Source organism: Lissotriton helveticus, chromosome 6, assembly GCF_964261635.1.
Source record: "Lissotriton helveticus chromosome 6, aLisHel1.1, whole genome shotgun sequence".
Taxonomy (NCBI): domain Eukaryota; kingdom Metazoa; phylum Chordata; class Amphibia; order Caudata; family Salamandridae; genus Lissotriton; species Lissotriton helveticus.
Genome location: NC_136067.1, coordinates 2,063,851,129 through 2,063,871,384, shown reverse-complemented (window position 1 = coordinate 2,063,871,384; position 20,256 = coordinate 2,063,851,129). Strand labels below are relative to the sequence as shown.

Sequence of the window (20,256 nt, the reverse complement as noted above, 5' to 3'; positions counted from 1 at the left end):
TGCAACAAGGGCAATTAATCCTGAAATACAAGACATGGAACAAAAACTTGTTAAAATATATATAAATATGTATTCTGCGCTACTATTTATGGAGTTTGGGGGAAGGAAGATAAACATATCTATACTGTATAAGTTCGAATAAATGATTCTAACAAAACTGTAGATATTGTTAAGAATAGAGAAAAAGTAAAACCATCCATATGTGTAATAATGAATTTATATAAATCGTCTATTAATATAAAAGAAATATAGAAAGGCAGTTGGGTAAATTCAAGGGGGTTTCCTTACTTCATTAGACACAGTAATAATTTTTTTTAACAGGTGAGGAGGATAAATATGTAGTTAGTGGAACCAATAAAACACATAGATAGTATTTAGTCTATTATGAAAACAAATGAAGTTCCACCAAGACCTAAGAGTAATGTTGTGCACTTGCTTTCAATTGGACGTTATTAAATGAAAAGAAACAGCCAACAACAAATCTATCAGCTTATAGCTAGAAGCAACTGAGGAGCCAAACTGCCTGGAAAAACATTAGATAAAGATGAAGGGATAGTCATTTTAAACATCTTGTTGATTTGGCACCAAACCAATTTCCAAAATTGGGGAATAGAAGGGCATTCAAATAACATATGTTTTAAATCTGCAGTTGAGCTCAAGCAGGACCAGCAAGTTGGAAAAAATGATTTTAGAGTCATGGGGGTAAACAACAAACAATGTTAAACAAAGTAAAGGGTTTGCATAGTGTTTGCAGCTCATGTAGTTTCATGAAGCTTAAGCTACAACTTGTCCCACACGGCACTGGACCAACACTGCATTACAGTCTTTTCCCAGGCCAACTCAGTCTTTGATTTGATCCTATCTAAGAACACATTCAATGACATAAGTAGTATAAGCCGAGAGGTTAGTGCTTAATAATGAAAAAAGTGTAATAGCTATGGAGAGAAAGGTAGGTGTATGAGGTAATGCGGAAATATACTGATATGGGCTCAAAAGATCAGATTGTGGTTAGGGTGTAGACAGGAGAGAAAAGTTAGCTTGGAGATTAAAAAAGAATAAATATTGATCCTCAGCCTTCTTTAATTCTTTGTCGGTTTTGTTCACAATTAACAAAAAAACTTTGATGAACATGCACTGACAAATAAAAAGTAACATTTCGTAACATGAAAGTAGGAAAATGTCTAAGGTGTCGTAAATAGAGCCTACAGGAACAGTGTGTATTAAGGGTGTGCTGTGAAATTGCCAATATGGTTCTCTAACTCTAAGAATATCCAGAATGGTCTGTACACTATCTGGACATCACTTGTTGATACTTATGAGCTAAGCAGCACCATATTCAATAATAATTCCATATACATAAAGGTGTATCTCCTGTACTCAGAGTTGGCCATCACTTTTCTTGAAAAGGCTTCAAAGTACACAAAGTAGATGGGACTCAGTGGCCAAGCGCCCTTTGATAGTTTGATAGTAATCAGCCATGTCTCATCTCTGTCAAAACATCTGGATACAAATGGCTAATTGTAAGGGAACTCTCTTCTCCTGGGCAGCACAAACAGCCAAATGTCAACCCTAAGCACAAGGCCTGGTATTTTGTCAAAAATGTGTTGAACAAATAAACTTTCCACCTGCACTTGAAAGATGAGTCCATATACAGCAGCCAGATGTTTATCCCTGTGATACCACAGTGTAAGTTAGCATGTTGCCTCTTTGAGTTCCAATAACAAATGTTAAACCACATACAATGCTGAATATACAGCATGAAAAGTAATATGACATCACTTTACATGATGCTATGACAATCAGTTGGATTGTGCCAGTACTTCTGCTACCAATATTAGTTTGAAGAAATGTAAAAAATACCCATACTCAGGTGGGGCCATTCCATACATGCCTACTGAGGCAGACAATAGCTTGTGAAAACTTAGGCTAACAAACGTAGGTTGCAAAAACATGTCAAACTTTTGACCTTACATAAAATCTGCCTGCAAATATACTTCCCCCACCCCCCTCCTGCTCCTTCAAATAATTAGTTACCCTTAAAATCCTAGGATAAGACTTGGAATGCTAAATCGGTATAGTCATACAATAGATACATAGTGATTTTGGCTTATTTAAGGAATTTAAACTGGTTGACATTTGTTTAGTTAAGTATTAAAGCACAAGATTTGGCAGTTCGTGTTTTCAGATGTTTGTTTGTTAGATGATGCATTTTGTGTTTTCAGGCCATGTTTTCAGATGACATGATTTCAGTCTTTGTTTTCAGATGATATGCTTGTAGTTTCTATTTCCAGGTTGTGGTTTCAGATTATGTGTTTGCAGTTTGGATTTTTAATCCATATTTCAAATGATGTATTTGTAGTCTGTATTTTCAGGCAATATGTTCAGGTGATGTTCTTTAGTCTGTATTTTCAGCTGATGTGTTTGCAGTCTGTGTTTTTGGTTAATGTGTTTGCAGTCTTTTTTTCCATCTCTATTTTTAGATGATGCTTTTGCAGTCTCTATTTTAGATAATGTGTTTTATCTGTTTTTTTCACTCTGTGTTTCAGATGATGTGTTTTAGGCTGTATTTTTAGATGATGTGCTTGCAGTCTTTTTTTTTAGTCTGTATTTTCAGATGCTGTGTTTCCAGCCTGTTTTTTTCAGTCTCTATTTTAAGATGATGTGTTTGCAGTCTGTATGTTCAGATGCTCTGTTTCCAGCCTGTTTTTTCAGTCTCTATTTTCAGATGATGTGTTTGCAGTCTGTATTTTCAGATGCTGTGTTTCCAGCCTGTTTTTTCAGTCTCTATTTTCAGATGATGTGTTTGCAGTCTGTATTTTCAGATGTTGTGTTTCCAGTCTGTTTTTTCAATCTCTATTTAGAGATGATGTATTTGCAGTCTGTATTTTTAGATGATGAATTTGCTGTCTCTTTTCTCAGATGGCGTTTTTGAAGCCTGTGTTTTCAAATGAAGTCTGTTTTTTCATTCTCTATTTTTAGATTATGTTTTTTCAGTCTGTATCTTCAGATGACATTTTTAATGTATGTATTTTAAGTTATGTTTACAGTCTGTTTCCACAGTCTGTATTTTCTGATGATGTGCCTGCAGTCTTTTTCATCTTTATTGTTAGATGATGTGTTTGCGGTCTGTATTTTCTGATGATCCGTTTGAAAACTCTGTTTTCAGATTATTATTTGTATGCTGTCTGTGTTTCAGACTCTATTTTCATATGACGTGGTTTCACCTTGCATTTTCAGGAGATGTATTTGTAGTCTCTATTTGCAATCCCTGTGTCTGGTTGATGGTTTTGAAGTCTGTAGTTTTTGTCTGTATTTTCAGATAATGTGTTTTCAGTCTGTATTTTCTGATGATGTATTTGCATTCTGTATTTTCAGAAGATGTGTTTGCAGTCTTCGTTTTCAGTCAAAATTGACGTATGATGTTTTTGAAGTCTGTATTTTGAATCAGTATTTTCAGATGATGTGTTTGTCCGTATTGTTCATAGTTATCTTTTCACTTGAGACAAAGTCAAATGACCAAAAGCCTGTGGTAAATGAGCTGAAGTCAAAGGTTCCCTAGCATGTTTACTGTCTGCATGGGATCAAGGAATTATGTCTTTGAGTTCTGGGAAGGCCACCACAGAGCATCTCACTGAGTTTGTATAGTCTTTCTATTCCTGTTTGTTATTAGCAATCTTTTTTTTGAAATATCAATGCACTCTCACTCATCAACTTGCTTACATTTCACCTTGCATCCAAACAAAGATCTGTAAACTTACATATGTATGACCTTCACAAGGCATCAATATGTATTGGTTATGAGACATAGTTATAAAGAAAAAAACACTTTATGGCCAAATCACATAAGTAATTATGAGTTTGGTAAATAATACTACATGAGTAACTCTTTAAGTACTCTCACATGCCCTTATGAATTATCCCTAAATTGTCTAAGTCATTTGGCAAGTAGGAGTCCATAAAAAAGAACTACACGAGTACTTCTTTACATACTCGGATTGTGTTTGTGGAGAGGCCCGATGTTAGAAATCTTGTCAATTCTTTATAGGCTCTTATTTTAACAAAGATTACAATTATGGGCTTGATCTAGAGTTTGGGGCATGGGCTGCTCTGTCAGAAACATGTATCACTGTCTTGTAAAGCTCTTGTAATACAATGGATGGAATGTGCATCACATCTGTGACAGAGTAACCCACCGCCTAACAATAAATCAGGCTTTCATACTTCATGTATTATAAGATGGTCTGATTACATGCTGCAGCAAGGAACCCCCAAAGGTTAAAAAGCATTTGGAAAGCAGTTCTATCCAGCTCATATTGTAATCACATTGAGGCTGCCTGCCTGAACTTTAGGGGCCTGCATACAAGAATGGATTGTGCAGATCTTGAAGGAAATTCACTTATGGGATCCACTTTGGACAAATCTCGTAGGTGTTTTTTTGGTTTCTGGTGTAGAAATTACTTATCTGAAATCACTAATAATGAACTGTTACTCTGTGGTCATGTCATGTCTGGTTTGCATAATCCTTGTCCCATCTTACACAAGTATACAATGCACAAGTATTTAAAAATAAAAACAATGGAATGAAATGGTTCAATGAACAATTCCTTGTCTTTATGAAGTTCTGCAGGGCCTCGGGCAACCACTATTGTGCAGAGGCTGCCCAAAACTCCTCTGATGATGCAAGCCGGTCATTGGCTAGTGTCCGAATTCCCTCGCCCAGCTGTGACTCTCACTCATCTCAAAGTATTCACTGTACACTGAGTGGTCTTATGTTTCCATATTGGCCTTTTCAGTCGCCGACATACTCTTACCTGAACATTTACTGACTTATTTTATAAAGATACCAATATGCAGGTACCATGTCCCGCAGACTTCCTTGTTAATTTGGCGTTTGGTTAAAGTTTCAATTTGTGATGTTCTTTAGACCAGCGCTGGTGTGAGGATTTTTCATGTCTTGAGCAAAATGGAATTCCCCCTAGCAAGAGGGACATTTTTGAGGAGTTTGTTATGAGCTGAAAATCTCTTCCGCTGTAAAGGCAGCCACCTACAGCCATGATAAAGATTCACCAGCTATGGTTGATGCTTAAAATTGTAGGTGTGAACAATTGTTGTGTTCTCACCCTTAGGTAACTTGTGTCCAGTGCTCGACAGTCCAGATTAGTTTAATTTGCACTTGATAACAATCTAAGGAAATTTAAATGAATGGTACAATTCTGAAACATTCTCTACTCCTTAGAGTCACAGGGTTTGACTTTCCAACCCACTGGCACTAAGGACTTAGTCAATGTACCAACCCACCAATGAAATCCAGTTGGGCTGCAATCTGTTCAATACCCACTGAGCAATATTGTGCAGGAAGTGTCTCCTGGTAACAATCAGGCCACTAAGATACATTCATGGTCAACCATTGAACTCCCAACCCCCTTTTGTCACAATGTAACACACTCAAACAGCACTAAAAAGCGGGTTATGCACTTAAAAAAAATATCTATTACTGCATAAAATTTGAATGTATATCACACAGAATATAAACAGTAAGGTAGGGAAGCAGGTTATGGATAAGGAGAAAAACAGAAAAAATAAGAACATGTTTATTGAATTTTGAAGACCTAACATCCACATACTGCTACCTCTAGGTGCTATGAAATGTCTAGCTGAATCAGGAATGTATAAGCCGGCCTTTGAGTTTCATAGAGGCTGTGGACCACATACCTGTTTGCAAAACAACCAGTAACGTTTATGTTGTTTTGAAATAGCAAAGTAGCTATTTTCCATTACCTTTCTGTAGTGGATACAAACATAATCTTCTGAAGGCCACTATTCTTGTTGATGCTTTCTACTAAAGTGGGCACTGCATCTGGCATGACCATATCTGTGATAGCCCCAGCACAGAATCTCTCTCTCCCTATAATCTGGCACCTGGGTATTCATAAATTTTCTAAGTGCCATTATTTTACTCTATAGAATGAAAAACCACAAGAAAGCTTGCGGGCGTCAATGTTTTGAGTAACGTAACAATAGGACAAACAATCATGAATGTAAATTCTCCAGCTCGATTATCACATTTATCTGATGTATGTCATTTATAGTACACAATCCTAGATAGCAGGTGCATGTGACGCAAGCATTTCTACTCATGTCTAGCTATTCACGCATTCTATGAAGGAAGTAGAGGTTGAACTCAAAGGGATTGTAGCAGTTCAGAGCCCTGTGAACATAGCCATTGATGTTAATATTTTTAACTTGACATAAGATAGTACCATAATATTTCATGAAAGTAATTCTAATATTATTTCTGTCCCAGTTACGCCTGGCACGTGCCCACGTGCTGTGGCTAGGTGCAAGCTCCCGCTGCCTGACCCGCGGTGCAAATCTGACGCAGATTGCACAAGCCCGATGAAGTGCTGCTCCCTCTGTGGATATAAGTGCCAGAACCCTGAGAAAGGTACTCATTTTTTGTCACTTTATGCAAGCAGACAACCTGATTTTAGCAATGTACTGTCTCCAGAAAAAGAGTGATGCTGCATATGCCCTCACCAGGGCTAATCCCAAGGCCAATAAATAGAGGTGCCGGGGGGTCCTGGTGAATGAAACCTCAGGCTGTCAGTCTGAGGTGAAGCTGAAGAGAAGGACTTGTTTGTGTATAGGGTTAGGTGCCGTCAAAGGGGATTTTACAACAGAAATGTTTCAAGGAATGATTACATGAACATTCAAATTGGAAAACAAACAAATCAATCAATGAAATCATGCTTGAGGTTCAGTACCACACACTTGATCAACTTATAGGCTTTTTTGGATGAAGCAGTCATTTTTGGGAGAGAACATTGATTTTTAACTGAGGTACCTTAGCTACACCTTGCAATTCTTGGGAAGTTTGAAGGATTTGTTTTAAATCTCACACAGACAAGGTGACACTTTATTGATAGAGCAGGTGCTGCATAGAGTATCTAAGAAAGCAGAGCAAGGAGTGGAGGGCTGGGAGGAGGCTGCCTTAGAGGAGAAATAGTGCTCAGATTGATGGGTACCTAGACTGAGAGTTGGAGCATCAGTGTTCCTCAGTTTACTACGATATGGAGTGCTTGTTCCTATAGAGCAGCAGAGGGTGTATGGCTTTAGTGCCATTCATACTCAGAGCAACGAGTTTCACAAGATGTCAGGGGGATGAAGAGTGTGAGTTTGCTTTATGGCCATTGATGGCCAGTAACTTGCTCCTGCAGGTAGCGGTCCAAATGAAGATGGGCTAGCCAATCAATCATGGATTTTTTCTCATTGAGTATTTCATGCTTTCACTTGCTTTCCTTTAGGTAGCTATGTTGCCTGGCTCCTTAGGAAGCTAGAGTTTTTTCTAGTGAGGCATGCCATGATGTGATTATCCAAGTTGCACAAACAACACCACTCATATGTCTGTTTAGATAGAGCAGACTGGCACACACTATAGTACACACATCCTTGCACTGATTTGTCTGCTGGCACCCAAAACATCTTTAAATAATATGAGGCAGTACATCTGACTCCTAGGGTCTTTAGCTTCCTGTTCAGAGGTAAAACCTGTGTTTAGTGCTTGACAGAACCTAGATAACACATTAGTTCCTAGGGAATTATCTTCCATTAGATGCAATATTTGTGCTCCTGTTTTCAAACTCACTCTTATTGTGTCATAGTTGCAGAAAACCCAGGACGGTGTCCCGTTGACCCAGAGATTGAGCAGCAATGCGGGTACCTACCCCCACCAAAGTGCAACAGCGATGCAGCTTGTGGAGCCGACGAGAAGTGCTGTTTGTTCGGCTGTGGAGTACAATGTGTGAAGGCCCTGCCAGGTAATGACTCAAGTTAGAAGATAGAGCGCTTTGGGAGTGCTTGCCCTATTGACATGGAGATTGAGAAACAGTGCGGATACCTACACCACCACAGTGCACCAGCGATGCAGAGTGCAGAGCCGATGAGAAGTTCCACATGTTGTCAGCTGTTGGGTTCAGTTTGTGAAGGACCTGCCAGGTAGTAACATGAGTTAGATGATGGAGGGCTTTGGGAGTGCTTGACCCATTGGCATGGAGATTGAGAAGCAGTGCGAGTACCTGTCACCACAGCAGTGAAGCAGCGATGCAGAGTGTGAAGCTGGGGATAAGTACCGCTGGTTTGGCTGCAGGGTACAGTGTGTTAATGCCTGGTAATGACACAAGTGAGAAAACTGAGAGCTGTAGGAGTGCATGCCCTATTGACCCATAAATTGAGAAGCTGTGCAATTACCTCTCGGCAACCTCACCTCTTGCCCCCTTTGTGCAGCAGCGATGTAAAGTGTGGAGCCATCAAGAAGGTCTACTTGTTTTTCCATATGGGATGGAGTGTGTGAAGGCCCTTCCAGGTAATGACAAGAGTTAGATGGTCGTTGACTTTGCGAGTGCTTGCCCCATGGCCCATAAATTGAGAAGCAGTGCGAGTACCTCTCACCAACCTAACCTCTTGCCACCGAAGTGCAGCAGCGATACTGAGGGTGGAGCCAGAGAGAAGTGCTACCTGTTCAGATGCAAGTTGCAGTGTGTGAAGACCCTTCCACTTAGAGCTTTGGGACAGCATTTGCTGGTCTTTTGGAAGAATATGGTTTGTATACTCACATCATTTGTGATTTGAAGTAGCTAGAATAATCCTATACCAATCTCAATCCAGACGCTTAAAGAATTGGAGGGGTTTTATTATAGCCTTATAGCCCGCCGTAGCGGGCTATACCAGCTATTAAAGGCTAGCTGCACCGTTAACGGCCCGAGCTGAAGGCACAGGACTTTAACAAAGCAGCGGGACTTTAATGCCGGTATAGCCCTGCTGCGAAGGGCTATAAGGCTATTAGAATATTCTGCTACTAGAGGGCAGAATGTTCTAACAAATAAACCAAAGCCTTCAGTGAGCGCGAGGGGTTTGAAATCCCCTCACGCTCCCTGAAGCCTTTGTTCACAGCCAGAGCTGTGAACAAAGAAACAATGTAATGTTGGAGCTCCGGGCTTATACCAGCCATTATAAGCCCAGAGCACTCCATTGTTTTCAATGGAACTACAAACATTACAATGTTCTAATTGGTTCTATCATATGCAGCTTCTTTGCAATGCTTTCTTATGGATATCAACTCACATTCCCATCAAAAATGTATGGAGAAACAAACTTTGACAGTTAAAAAATAAATACTTAAAATTATTAGTACATCTTCATTTTTATTTCTGTTATAAAGTTCTCATTCTGCGCTTAATTCCATTTACAGTTAAAATATTATCGCAGGATTTCTTTCCTACTAATATATTTAAAATCCTACAAATGTGTTCTGCGATTGAAAGCTTCAATTTAACATGGAACGTTTGCTCTGTACTCTTTTCTAGACTCTAAGCTACATGTCCCTGATGATTTCATTATAACCCTTATTCAGAAACCCAAACCAAATCCAAACACCGATTGCTGCCCATTCTGTGCCCTTCATTTCTCTAGTTTTTGATGTGGAAGTGTAATACCTAAGAATGCACCAGAGAGAAGGATGTTAAGAATAGAACATATATATAATTTAGAAGAAAGTTTTTATACTTGATAAATTAAGTCTGCAGTGGCAATCTGTGCTAATATGGGGTGTACACTCACAGCTAGATTCTGGTGGGGGTTAGAATGCTGAAGTTGCCAAGAATGTAGACTCATAACAGCTGTTATAGGTATATATCCTTCTACAAGTAAAATGTAAGCAAGGGGTAGCGTTTGCAGCCCTTTATTGAAGCAGAAGCAGTTCTGCACAGAGGTACTTGTGTGCACCCTGGCCTTTGGTATAGCAACTGTCTTTTTAAAGATATCTGAGACCCCGAGCAAAACATATTTTCAGAGGCCTCTTTTCAGAACAACTTTTAATTATATTACCTATTTCAAAACTACATGATTCCACACAAACCTCAGAAATGTGGCAAATCAAAAGCAGTCGAAATATGCCTTGCCAGAAGCCCCAAAAATCAATTAGATGACATTTGGCATAGACATATTCAACAAGCATTGGCATAGCCAATAGGTCTCGCCTTTGGCACTTTATAATTTTTCAGTTATACTTTACATTATCGTGGGTGAAAGCTAAGATATTTATTAAGCATATTATAGAACTGCATTGAGAAGTACGTAATTAATGTGTTATTTTGTATAACTAAACTGCAGGGTACATATGAACAATAGTAATAATCGGGTAGCAAATTAAACTGCCAGAGAATTGTACAGAAGTATTGGGATGGTATAAACACAGGGGAACAGCAGCTGTTATAACTTGGTTAAGAACTAAGAGGTCGATTCTGTTGGCGGGGAATCCGCATCCTCCGGGGCGGTGGAAGCCACCACCGGCCCGGAGGATGCGGATTCACCGCCGCGGACATTGCAAACACCCACCGCGACATTAGGATGCCGGTGGGATCAGCGGCGGACGGCAAGTCCGTCCGCCGCTGATCCGCGGTGTATGCACGCAAATTTGGTGGTGGTGTCTGCAAGACACCGCCAGCCATATTAGGTTGCAGGCGGAAACATGCTTTTCCACGGCGGCTTTTCCGCCGTGGAAAAGCATGTGGTCTTTTGTGTTTGGGGGGCCGTTGCGGGCCCCCAGGGTGTTGGGGGGTGCACATGGGGGGTACCTATGGTACCCCCCTGCTTTGGCATGCACAAGGTGGCAGGCACCACGCGGTGCCTGCCAAGTTGTGCATGCCAAAGTGAAACATGCATATTTTACATTGCGGCAGGTGCTGCTCAAAGCAGCACCCGCCACAATGTAAAATATACGGGATATGACCGCCAGGGTGGCGGTCACATTCTAATTGCTACGGAGGTACGGCCGCTGCCCCTGCGGTCGGTCCCTCCACCTCGGGGTGGCGGACGGACGCAAGTCCGTCCGCCATCCTAATCGACCACTAAGTTCTTCTGTTTACGTATATAATACATATGGGAATATATCCCTGTGTGAGTAGAATGTGTTTTAAATGAAATAGCATACTAAAAACATTTGTTTGTTACTAATAAAGCAAATTGATGCACTTTAAGCAACTAATAAATGTACGTTTTGGTAACCTGCTTCTCTTTTGCGTGGTGCGTGCCACAAGCCATTAAAAAGTAGGGCTGGGGCAGAGTCACTAACGTATTTGGAGACATATAGCACAGTGCGTGGTTCGTGAAACAAGCCAGTAAAAGATAGGGCTGGGGCAGAGTCACTAACGTATTTGGAGACATATAGCACGGTGCGTGGTGCGAAAGACAAGCCAGAAGGCCCGATTGTAGGCTTACTACCGGCTGATGGAAAAAAACGTTTGAGTGAAAAGGCAGTCTTACTAAAAATCAGCGTAGGCCAAAGCTTCTTTGCGCTAAGGAAACATAACCGGAAAACTGAGCGGGAGAAAATATAGTCAAAAATACAGGGCCATATTACCAAGGTGAAGTGTCGCCGCTTTTTCGGTGAATTGTGCAGAGAAAGCGGCGATACTTCTTGTGCCCTATTAACAAGGGCATGCTAACGCCTGCCTCAAGCCCACTTTGCATGTCAGCGAGAAACATCGCTAATGACATGCAAAGTGGGCGTTCCCACGTCCAACTACATGTAAAACGTGGTTGGAGGTGGTAACACCCTATTACCAAGGCAGGCGTTGGGAGAAGGAGACCTGCGATAAACTCGTTTATCGCAGGTCTCCCAACGCCTGCTCTGATCAGGTGTTAGGCATTGATAACATGGGGGTGTGGATCATAAAGCTGAATCCACCCCCCCATATTATCAAGGCAAACATTATCTTGTGATAACAACGCTTGTTTTCACGCGCTAATGTTCCCTATCGCCGGATTTAATATCGCCTACGTGTTGCGCGTTGATAATGACGCGCTAACACGGCGATAAAATCCGGCGATAAAATCCAGCGATAGCCGGCGTTGGGAAATGTGCGATGTGCGTTTTTTAACGCACATCTTGGTAATATGGCCCACAGTTTTTAAAAGACGACTGGAAAGCCAGAATCGGTTCAGAATACAGAATCGGAGAAAGAGGATTTCGCTATCTAGCAACCACAATTGAAAATAACGTTGCAGAGTTGTGCAGTTCAGAAATTATGTGAAATAATTATACTGCAAGGTTGGTTACAGATCTAAGATGTTCTGAAAACCAGGTACATTTGGCTTCCTTTATTTTAAGTTTGCACGTGGCAAACTGGTAATTACTCCTTTATAAAACTCACTAAAATTAGCTGCTACGTTTCTACAGCACCGCCTCACTTGCCTTTACAGAGAGTAACTGTTTTCTCTCTGAAGGGGTGAAGAACAGTGTAAGACTAATGTAAGCCCTATGTAAGTGCAGAGTTAATACCGGTAAGCAACCCATGGGGGTTCGAGCTGTTGGTGGTAATAACAGCGTTGGTAAGACGCCTCTAACTGGGTGCAAAGTCATCAGCTAAAATTCTTTCAATCACGATGGAGAAATTAAACAGCTAATTTCTGTTGCATATCACAATATAATGGCGTATTTCACTTTTTGTCTGAAGTATACACTGGCTAGGGAAATTGTTACTATAGATCAGTAAATGAAAACATATGAAAAGTGTGATCCGGTTTTCACTAGAGAGCTTTAGACAAATTCTTTTGAACATGACCGAACAGGAAGAATACCTCAAGTCTAATTACAAACACTTACCGCATGCGACCCATGGTCTATTTTAAAATACGTAATCTCAACTGGATAATAAGCAAAAATAGATGGCAGAGGAGTTTGAGACTCGCATACATTATAATTGAGTAAAAAAAGGACCAGATGCAGTTAGAACAACGCGCCGCATGGTGGCAGCAAATTCTGAAGAATGTATGGCAAGAAATTATTAACCCTGGGCAAAGAAATATGCTATGCTCGCGGAGCATGCATAGTTTGCGCAACTACGCACTACGCGAACTGCACGTAGCACAGTGCAAAAAACGTGCAGCGTAGCAGAACTTTTGCTTTGCGGTCCTCAACGTCAAGTTGGCGACCGCAAGTGAGCAAAATCAACATCCCTGCGAGACTTTTTCCTCGTTCGTGATCAGCAACAACAAGTTGCTGATCGCGAGCATGGTAAATAAACCTCCTAGCGAGATTCTCAACGTGGGCAGGTCAGGCTTCTCATTGCGAGTGGTGCTTATGCTCGCGAACACTCACAATGAGAAACTACCAGTCCCCGTTTAGGAAGTTGCTGCTCGAGTACAAATCTACTCGAGCGGCAGAAAACTACCGCTTGCACTGTGCAAGATGCCGTTTGCAATGATTGGACAGTGCGGACAAGCATCCGGCACTGTGCAATCAGTGTGAACAGCAGTTCCTTACCACACTCTGCAGTACACGTAGCTACTCATAGCGTGCGTAGTGCGGAGTGCACTTCGCGTCGCTACACATAGCGCTACTACGCAAACTACCCCCAGGGTTAGAAAATATACTTGTATTTTGAATATTGCTCCTTCATTGCTCTAGCAGTGCTCTGTTTAATGTATGAGCCACTGAAAAATATCCACATGGCCCGTGGATGGGCTGGTAATTGAACATTTAGACATATTGATTTCAAACCATCAGAAAATACTTCTTTACACAGGCGAGAAGTGGCAAACTGCCAGAGCCAAAGACTTAAGTCCCGGCGTTGGCTAATCATCCTGTGTTGCGACCTGGCTGAAATGGTTATAGGTGCAGCATTTGCCTATGACTGGAGAAAAAGAAAGACAAACATAACAAGAATAAATTCTACAATGTGTGAGTTTTCTAAAGAAATCCCCCCAAAAGTCCCACATTATCTGGCACGCATACAGATTAAGTGTGCTCTGACTCTGTTGTATGTCAGGCTTAAAATGCAGCACATAAGATCATCCCTTTCCAATGGAAGTATTGTTCTCGACCTGAGGATAATGATTCCTGAAGGAGAGTAGTAGATGCATAGCACTTTCTGCCTGACAAATGCAATGAGGATAAACGCAATATTCTTCCATATATGTATCTGAGGAGTTGTAGGAAAGTGATACTATGTATACATTGTTAGGATATGTGTAACAGGAGCCTGTTTTATCCACCTGCATTGTGCCATGGTATGAAATGAATCAAAACATCTCTAATGATATTTAAGAATGTCAATGTCTTATTAGTTTGTTATCTCGGTTCAACTGTGTTTCTGAATCATAATGTTAACAATGTTTGTGATGTGTTTCAGACACAGATCACCCAGGCAGTTGCCCCAACATATTGGCCAAGTGCAAGCTCCCGCTGCCTCCCCCATCGTGCCAGAGCGACGACAACTGTACGAAGAGCCAGAAGTGCTGCGACCTCTGCGGGAAGAAATGTCAAGATCCTGAGAAAGGTAGAGTGTCCTCAACATTCTCACTTCATGGGGTTCAGGACTATGGCCCCGATGTAGGTAAATCTGATTTACCAACTCTAGAATACCGAATTTTACTGATTCGGTATTCTAGATTCGGTAAATCAGATGTAGGTAAAAATTCGGTAATTTTTACCGAATCTGTATGATTCGTAATTACCGAATCGGTATTTACCGATTCGGTAATTGCCATTGATTCCTATGGGCCTACAGGCCGATAGGAATCAATGTCAATTACCAAATCGGTAAATACCGATTCGGTAAAGTTACCGATTTTGTAAGGGTGACAGGGTGTCACTTTGACATGCCCTTAGGCCACACATGACACACATACATGCCCTAAGGGCATGTATGTGTTTCACATGGCACAGGTGTACATGCACAGATGTGCATGTACACAGGTGTTCGTTATTTACCATGCAATAGAATTACATGGTAAATAACGAATCGGTAATGGCCTGTGGCACTGTTTTCAGTGCCACCTACATATGGATTTACCGATTCGGTAAATTTACCGATTCTGTATTTTACAGAATCTGTAAATTTACCGAATCGGTAAATATACCGATTCTGTATATTTTAAGGCCCCTACATCTCCATTAGCAAATACAAATACAAATACTATTGCTTAGAGGTTTCCATGGCTGAGATAATTTGACTAAAGCTCAACAGGTTCAACCGCAATGATGTCTCATCACATCTCAACTTTAGTTTGTTCATTTTTTCAGTTGTGACAATGGCAATCTTTTGACATTCCACCTAAGGTACTTTAATTGAACAGCATGTTTGTGTTCACAGGCTGCATGACATAATCTTCAGGCTTTGCGTGGTTTCCTCATTTGAGGTTAAAAATCTACTAGTGAAGCTCAGGAGGTGTTTTATCAGCTGGTGTCCTTTCTAGATTGCTGAAGTTAAGGAGTCTTCTTAAACTCTTGTAAGATCCCTGCATGCCAGTGTATGTTTATCTTCCTGCAGAGCTTCGCTTGCTGGTTTTTGTGCCCACTCAACTTCACGTCATTGGTGAACAACTCCTTTTTCCATCAGAGTTTGGTCTATAGTGCAATGACACATTGAGCAGGAACCACCTGGTTCCTTTTCCCCAGGCCCATCAAAATCTTTCAAGATTCTATGTAATACACTGAGAATAACACCTGTGAGATGGTGCTCAGGACCACAGCATCAGGTCAGAGAGGTTCATCACACAGCACTTCAGCCCATCCTTGAAGGCACCTTGCCTTAGCAGCCCCGCCTGATAGTGGTGTTTGTCTCCTCAATCTTGCCCGTCAGGTCAAGGATTCTAACTTACCCTCAGGTATACATTTTTTACACTATTCATACGGTGGCCTTTTTCTGATTTCCCATTCCCAGTGTTAATTGTTTTTTGTCCTAGTTTTGTTCTGTTATTTTTGATTTTATAGATACATCGGTTATGTCCATTTCTCCAATTATTGCCTAACTTTATTCTCTAATGGTAACCAGTTGAAACACCTCTGCTATTGTTATAGCAACCTTACTTTGCACATTAATCATGTCACCAATTGAATCTGCTGAATTTTGAATCTTCATTCAGTATCTATCAGCATCTCTGGCACAGATAAGCCTAAAGGTGGCCACTGTTTTTTCAAGGAGGCTTCTAGCCGGTCTCTATTTGTGAACAGCTTGTTATAGTATTACATAACTAGCCAGAGTTCGACTTGGCTCTAGCCAGCAAGTGCCATGCAGCCCAATTTAAAAGAAAGTAAAATACACCAGTGATGCTGTTCATGTTTAGGGACCATCTCTGGGTACCCGTAGCAGCACATACCAGCCGCGGCAGTGCCGGCTGTTGATATTACCAGTAATTCTAGGTAAAATGAATAGACATGCCCCCAGCTGCTGTATGGCTTCTAGTACAGCACTGCAACTATACCAGCAGAAGCAAAGTGTAGAAGGGGTGGTGATGAATTACAAAGGTCTGTATTGCTCCTGCACATGGATTTTGCCACCCTACTGAATGCAGATCACCTTTGCCTTCCAGTCGATAGAATCATTACTTGTAGAAACAGCATTTGTTTGATGTTGATTGATTGCACTGTTGGAGAATCTCCAGCTCCTCTGTGGGAAACTCATTGCCATGATATTCTTTCTGGTAGATAATAATAATAAATAAATAATAATAATAATAATCCACATTTGTAAAGCGCAAACAATCACCCGTAAGGGTCTCTAGGCGCTGGGGGCCGTCGGGAAGATTAAGCAAGCTATTGCCCAGAGTCACATGGTACTGGGCTAAACTGCCGCTAGCACCGGGGATCGAACCGTGATCCCCAGATTCTGGAGTCAGTCGCCCTGGCCGTGGCGCCACACCTCTTCCTGGTGGATGACAATAGAGCCGATCAAACTGGAAGACATGCAGACTTCAGGCTGACCTCATCCTATCATTTCAACTTCAGAACTGCCACCTAACGTGTCAAAGAAAGCGTCACTCTGTAAAACCCGCACTGCTCTGATCATCGGTGGGGGCGGAGATGGCGAGGGGCTCACTGCGGTGTCTGATCATCGGTGGGGGTTGAAATGGTGAGGGATTCCCTGCAGCATTATTGTCCTACCCCTCTCTTTCTAAATGGCATGATAGCTGTCACTAAGGACCTGGGGCAAGGTTGGCCATTGCCACGTGCACACATATTGTCTACGTGCACACATATTGTCTATCTGCTTTTTATTGATGTTCCTGTGTGTTATCTATATGCACTAAGCTGAAAAGTGTCAGTGCTGATGTGCAAACCCCAACACAGAGGATGAGCCAGCAACTCTGTGATTGCACCTGGTGCTGGGATAATTGTACAACTTTATAATGCTCTGGAAAAAGTAGTTATGAGAACCTGTTCCTGTTTACTTGCTAGGGTATTGATATTGGTTCTCTTAATCATCAAATAAGCCAGATGGCATCAGCTTCCCCTTGTAGGTTTATGGTGCTTTTAAACACTGACTATTCTGAATGTGCTGTTGAGGTCAATGTACCAGGATGCACAGTGATCATCCTTTTGGTGTGTGCTGTACTTTTGTTGGTATCAATGTGTCCCAAAGATTAAGTGTGCCTTTGCAGAACAAACTAACAATGGCCCAGAGAACCCAGACTAGTATTCAAGTTGCAAGCCTTAGGTAGCCATATGGCACATGGCAGTCCCTGTTACGGAAAATGGTTGCCGGTCTCCCTGGCCTAAATAGGGTAGAATGACCTCACTATGACCCCGCGGCTCATTGGTTGATAGACTTTGAGTGACGGGTTCCCACCAGCAGAGTAGGATAAGGTTCTATCCATAGAAAGCCCAGTGTCTTCTTTTATTTTTCTGACAGATACACAATTCCCAAACACTAAATGATGCCTCTTCTAGTTACCTGCAGCTGGAAGAGGACAAAGCTGTAACACAGTAAGATTTATGGGGGCCTCAATCTGCTGTAAGGTGGAGGGAAAATACAAACACAATCAGGCCTTTATCCAAGGATGGGGGGGCATGACAACAGGTAGCAGCTTCATCTCTAGCCAAAACTGCTAAAATAATCACAGCCTACAGTTTTGATGCCTAAAGCATCTCACATAAATTGTCTACTTATGATATAGTAATCCTAGCTACTGCATAAAATGGTTGCAGCACACTGGTCATTTCCTGGAAGACTACTGTCGAGAAAGGAAGCGCCAGGTGAACTTAAAAAGACAATAATAATGATTTTCAAAATAGAAACGTGAAATAATTCCTTATTGGCTCAGACGTTGGTCGTGCATAAGCCTAAACCTACCTGAGGCTCAGACTGTGCTTCTAAAGGTTTTAAGTGGTAATAAAGGGGCTGTAGAAAAAAACACTACATGCCTTCGACAGCATCAACGAATAATTAGGATTATTCAACCCATGAAGAACATCAGTGCTAAGACCTCCTGACAGCATCATCTACCCAGGCACATTGAAAGGGGTGAGTGAGGCCTAACAGCAACAACCAGTGCACAGAGTGGGACAAACCCCCAAACAGAAACCACACACCCACAATCCTGCAAAGCAGTCCTTTGTGTGCACAGAAAATGCCCTCATCATGGGTGCAAACCAAAAGGAGGGAGATGCCCCTGGTCCTCGGTGCCTGAAGGTGTATTCTACATTGTGCTGCCCTATCTGAAAAAGTCAAAGCACAAGCCAGAGAAGGAAGAATTTGATAACAGTGGGACTAGGGAGAAGTAAAGACAGGGAGAACCTTCACCCCACTGCTGCATCTACAAAAGCACTTGAAACACCTACAGCGCTTTGCCACATTATGCAAAAAAAGGAAGTCTTTACTAGTAATAAAAAAAACCCTTGCATCATCCTAAGAGATTTGCCAGAAACAGTAGGAAGTGAGAGGCAAAACACACCTACGTCTGTGAACAAATGGGTATTGGGCTTAAAACATCAACTTCAAAACCGACTAATATGTAATGTGTTTTATATATGTGCCCTGGTAGCAGTTATCTTTCTTGTAATGTAAGTAACTAGCATTCTATTGTGCTTGTTAATACAGTATGTAAAGTAGAGGTCAGTGGGTCTGAATATATGGTGTTGGTAAATACATTGTGTTCTGTACTACATGCGCTGCTTTATTGGTGTGTCAAGGTGTATGGTGAAATTAAACAAACCATGAACTATATAGTGTGTTGCTGCTACTACTTTGCCAGATGAAGTGTTGTTGCTGGTATACGTTATTTGCTCTGTTGCATGTGTTGTTGGAGTCAGTTTGCCACATTTCACAGCTCTGGCACATATGGCCTGGGCCTCCCTGCATCTGCTGTTGTTATTAGTGTGTTAAGGATTGCAATGTTTATAAACATGTTGACTTCTCTTTCACTGTAGGATGTGAGTTTGGAATCTTTTTTTACCCTTTCTAGTAGAGATATATTCCATGCTGTTTTCCATGATTTTCCTCTGTCTTTGTGCTACAGATCACAGTGGCTTCTGCCCAGCATATAAGCCCATAATATGCAATGCAAAATACATCTCTGACTGCAATCGTGACTCTGGCTGCAAGGCTGATGAGAAGTGCTGCAACGTGGGCTGCAGACAGACCTGTGTGAAATCTATGAAAGGTAAGGCGTCGGTGCTAATTCCACAATGTCCCTTGGACCACATGATTGGCTGTGCCCTATGTGTCACCCCAACGGCTGAGGTCTTTATGAGCCCTGGTGACCAGGACCACTTTGTTAAGAACTCCTGTGAGTGTTCTAGAGAGCCAGTGTGACGATGTGCATTAAGGACTCTCCTAAAGGAGGGGTGTGCATTACATATGAACTATTCATGTATCTTGAACTAGTGGACACCATTCTTTCCACACACAGTCTTCATGCATCCCACCTGTAAGCACAATCACACATCAGACAAGCATGGGGAAGTAAGATGAGCCATTTATAGGAGACTGCTAGAATTGTATCCAGAGGGTCAGCTGATATCCTGTCCTGTGGCCCCAGCTGTCAGTAGGGTATACTTCGGGATCAGGGTGGACTCCACCATTTGTGACCAAGGTAGATATGAATTTGTACAGAACAAATGAACATTCAAAGGTAGAACAGAAATCATTTGGAGAGGGATACACTCTCATTAAAAGAGTACAAGTGCACAGAAAGATCCATACAGAATGCAGATAAATTGATGGGCCACAAATAGCCTGTCTCAGGGTCCATCTTCACTGGCACTAGTATGAAGAACAAGAGAGATGTGTTCACCAACGAAGCGCACAGATACGCGGTTGTCTGAGCAAAGAACAATGTGATAATAAGGAGTGAAAATCTGAAGAAGCTGAAGAATAAGGAGTGGCGGAACTATGTGCAAGACATGCACAAACATGTCTCAATGCATACGAAAGACTGTGCTGATAATTGAAGGCAGTGACCTTCTACTTCAGGGTA

The 20,256-nt window shown here is 41.6% G+C and overlaps 1 protein-coding gene across 2 annotated transcripts in view; it reads left to right on the top strand.

Annotated features, from left to right (window-relative positions):
* LOC144764004 (uncharacterized) overlaps nt 1-20,256 on the top strand; it is a 167,851-nt gene that overhangs the window by 55,276 nt on the left and 92,319 nt on the right. For both annotated transcript variants that reach the window (XM_078650130.1, XM_078650129.1), the window contains exons 4-7: nt 6,305-6,445; nt 7,662-7,817; nt 14,190-14,336; nt 19,297-19,440. In XM_078650130.1, the coding sequence (XP_078506256.1) occupies nt 6,305-6,445; nt 7,662-7,817; nt 14,190-14,336; nt 19,297-19,440 (588 nt within the window). The remainder of the gene's footprint in view (nt 1-6,304; nt 6,446-7,661; nt 7,818-14,189; nt 14,337-19,296; nt 19,441-20,256) is intronic.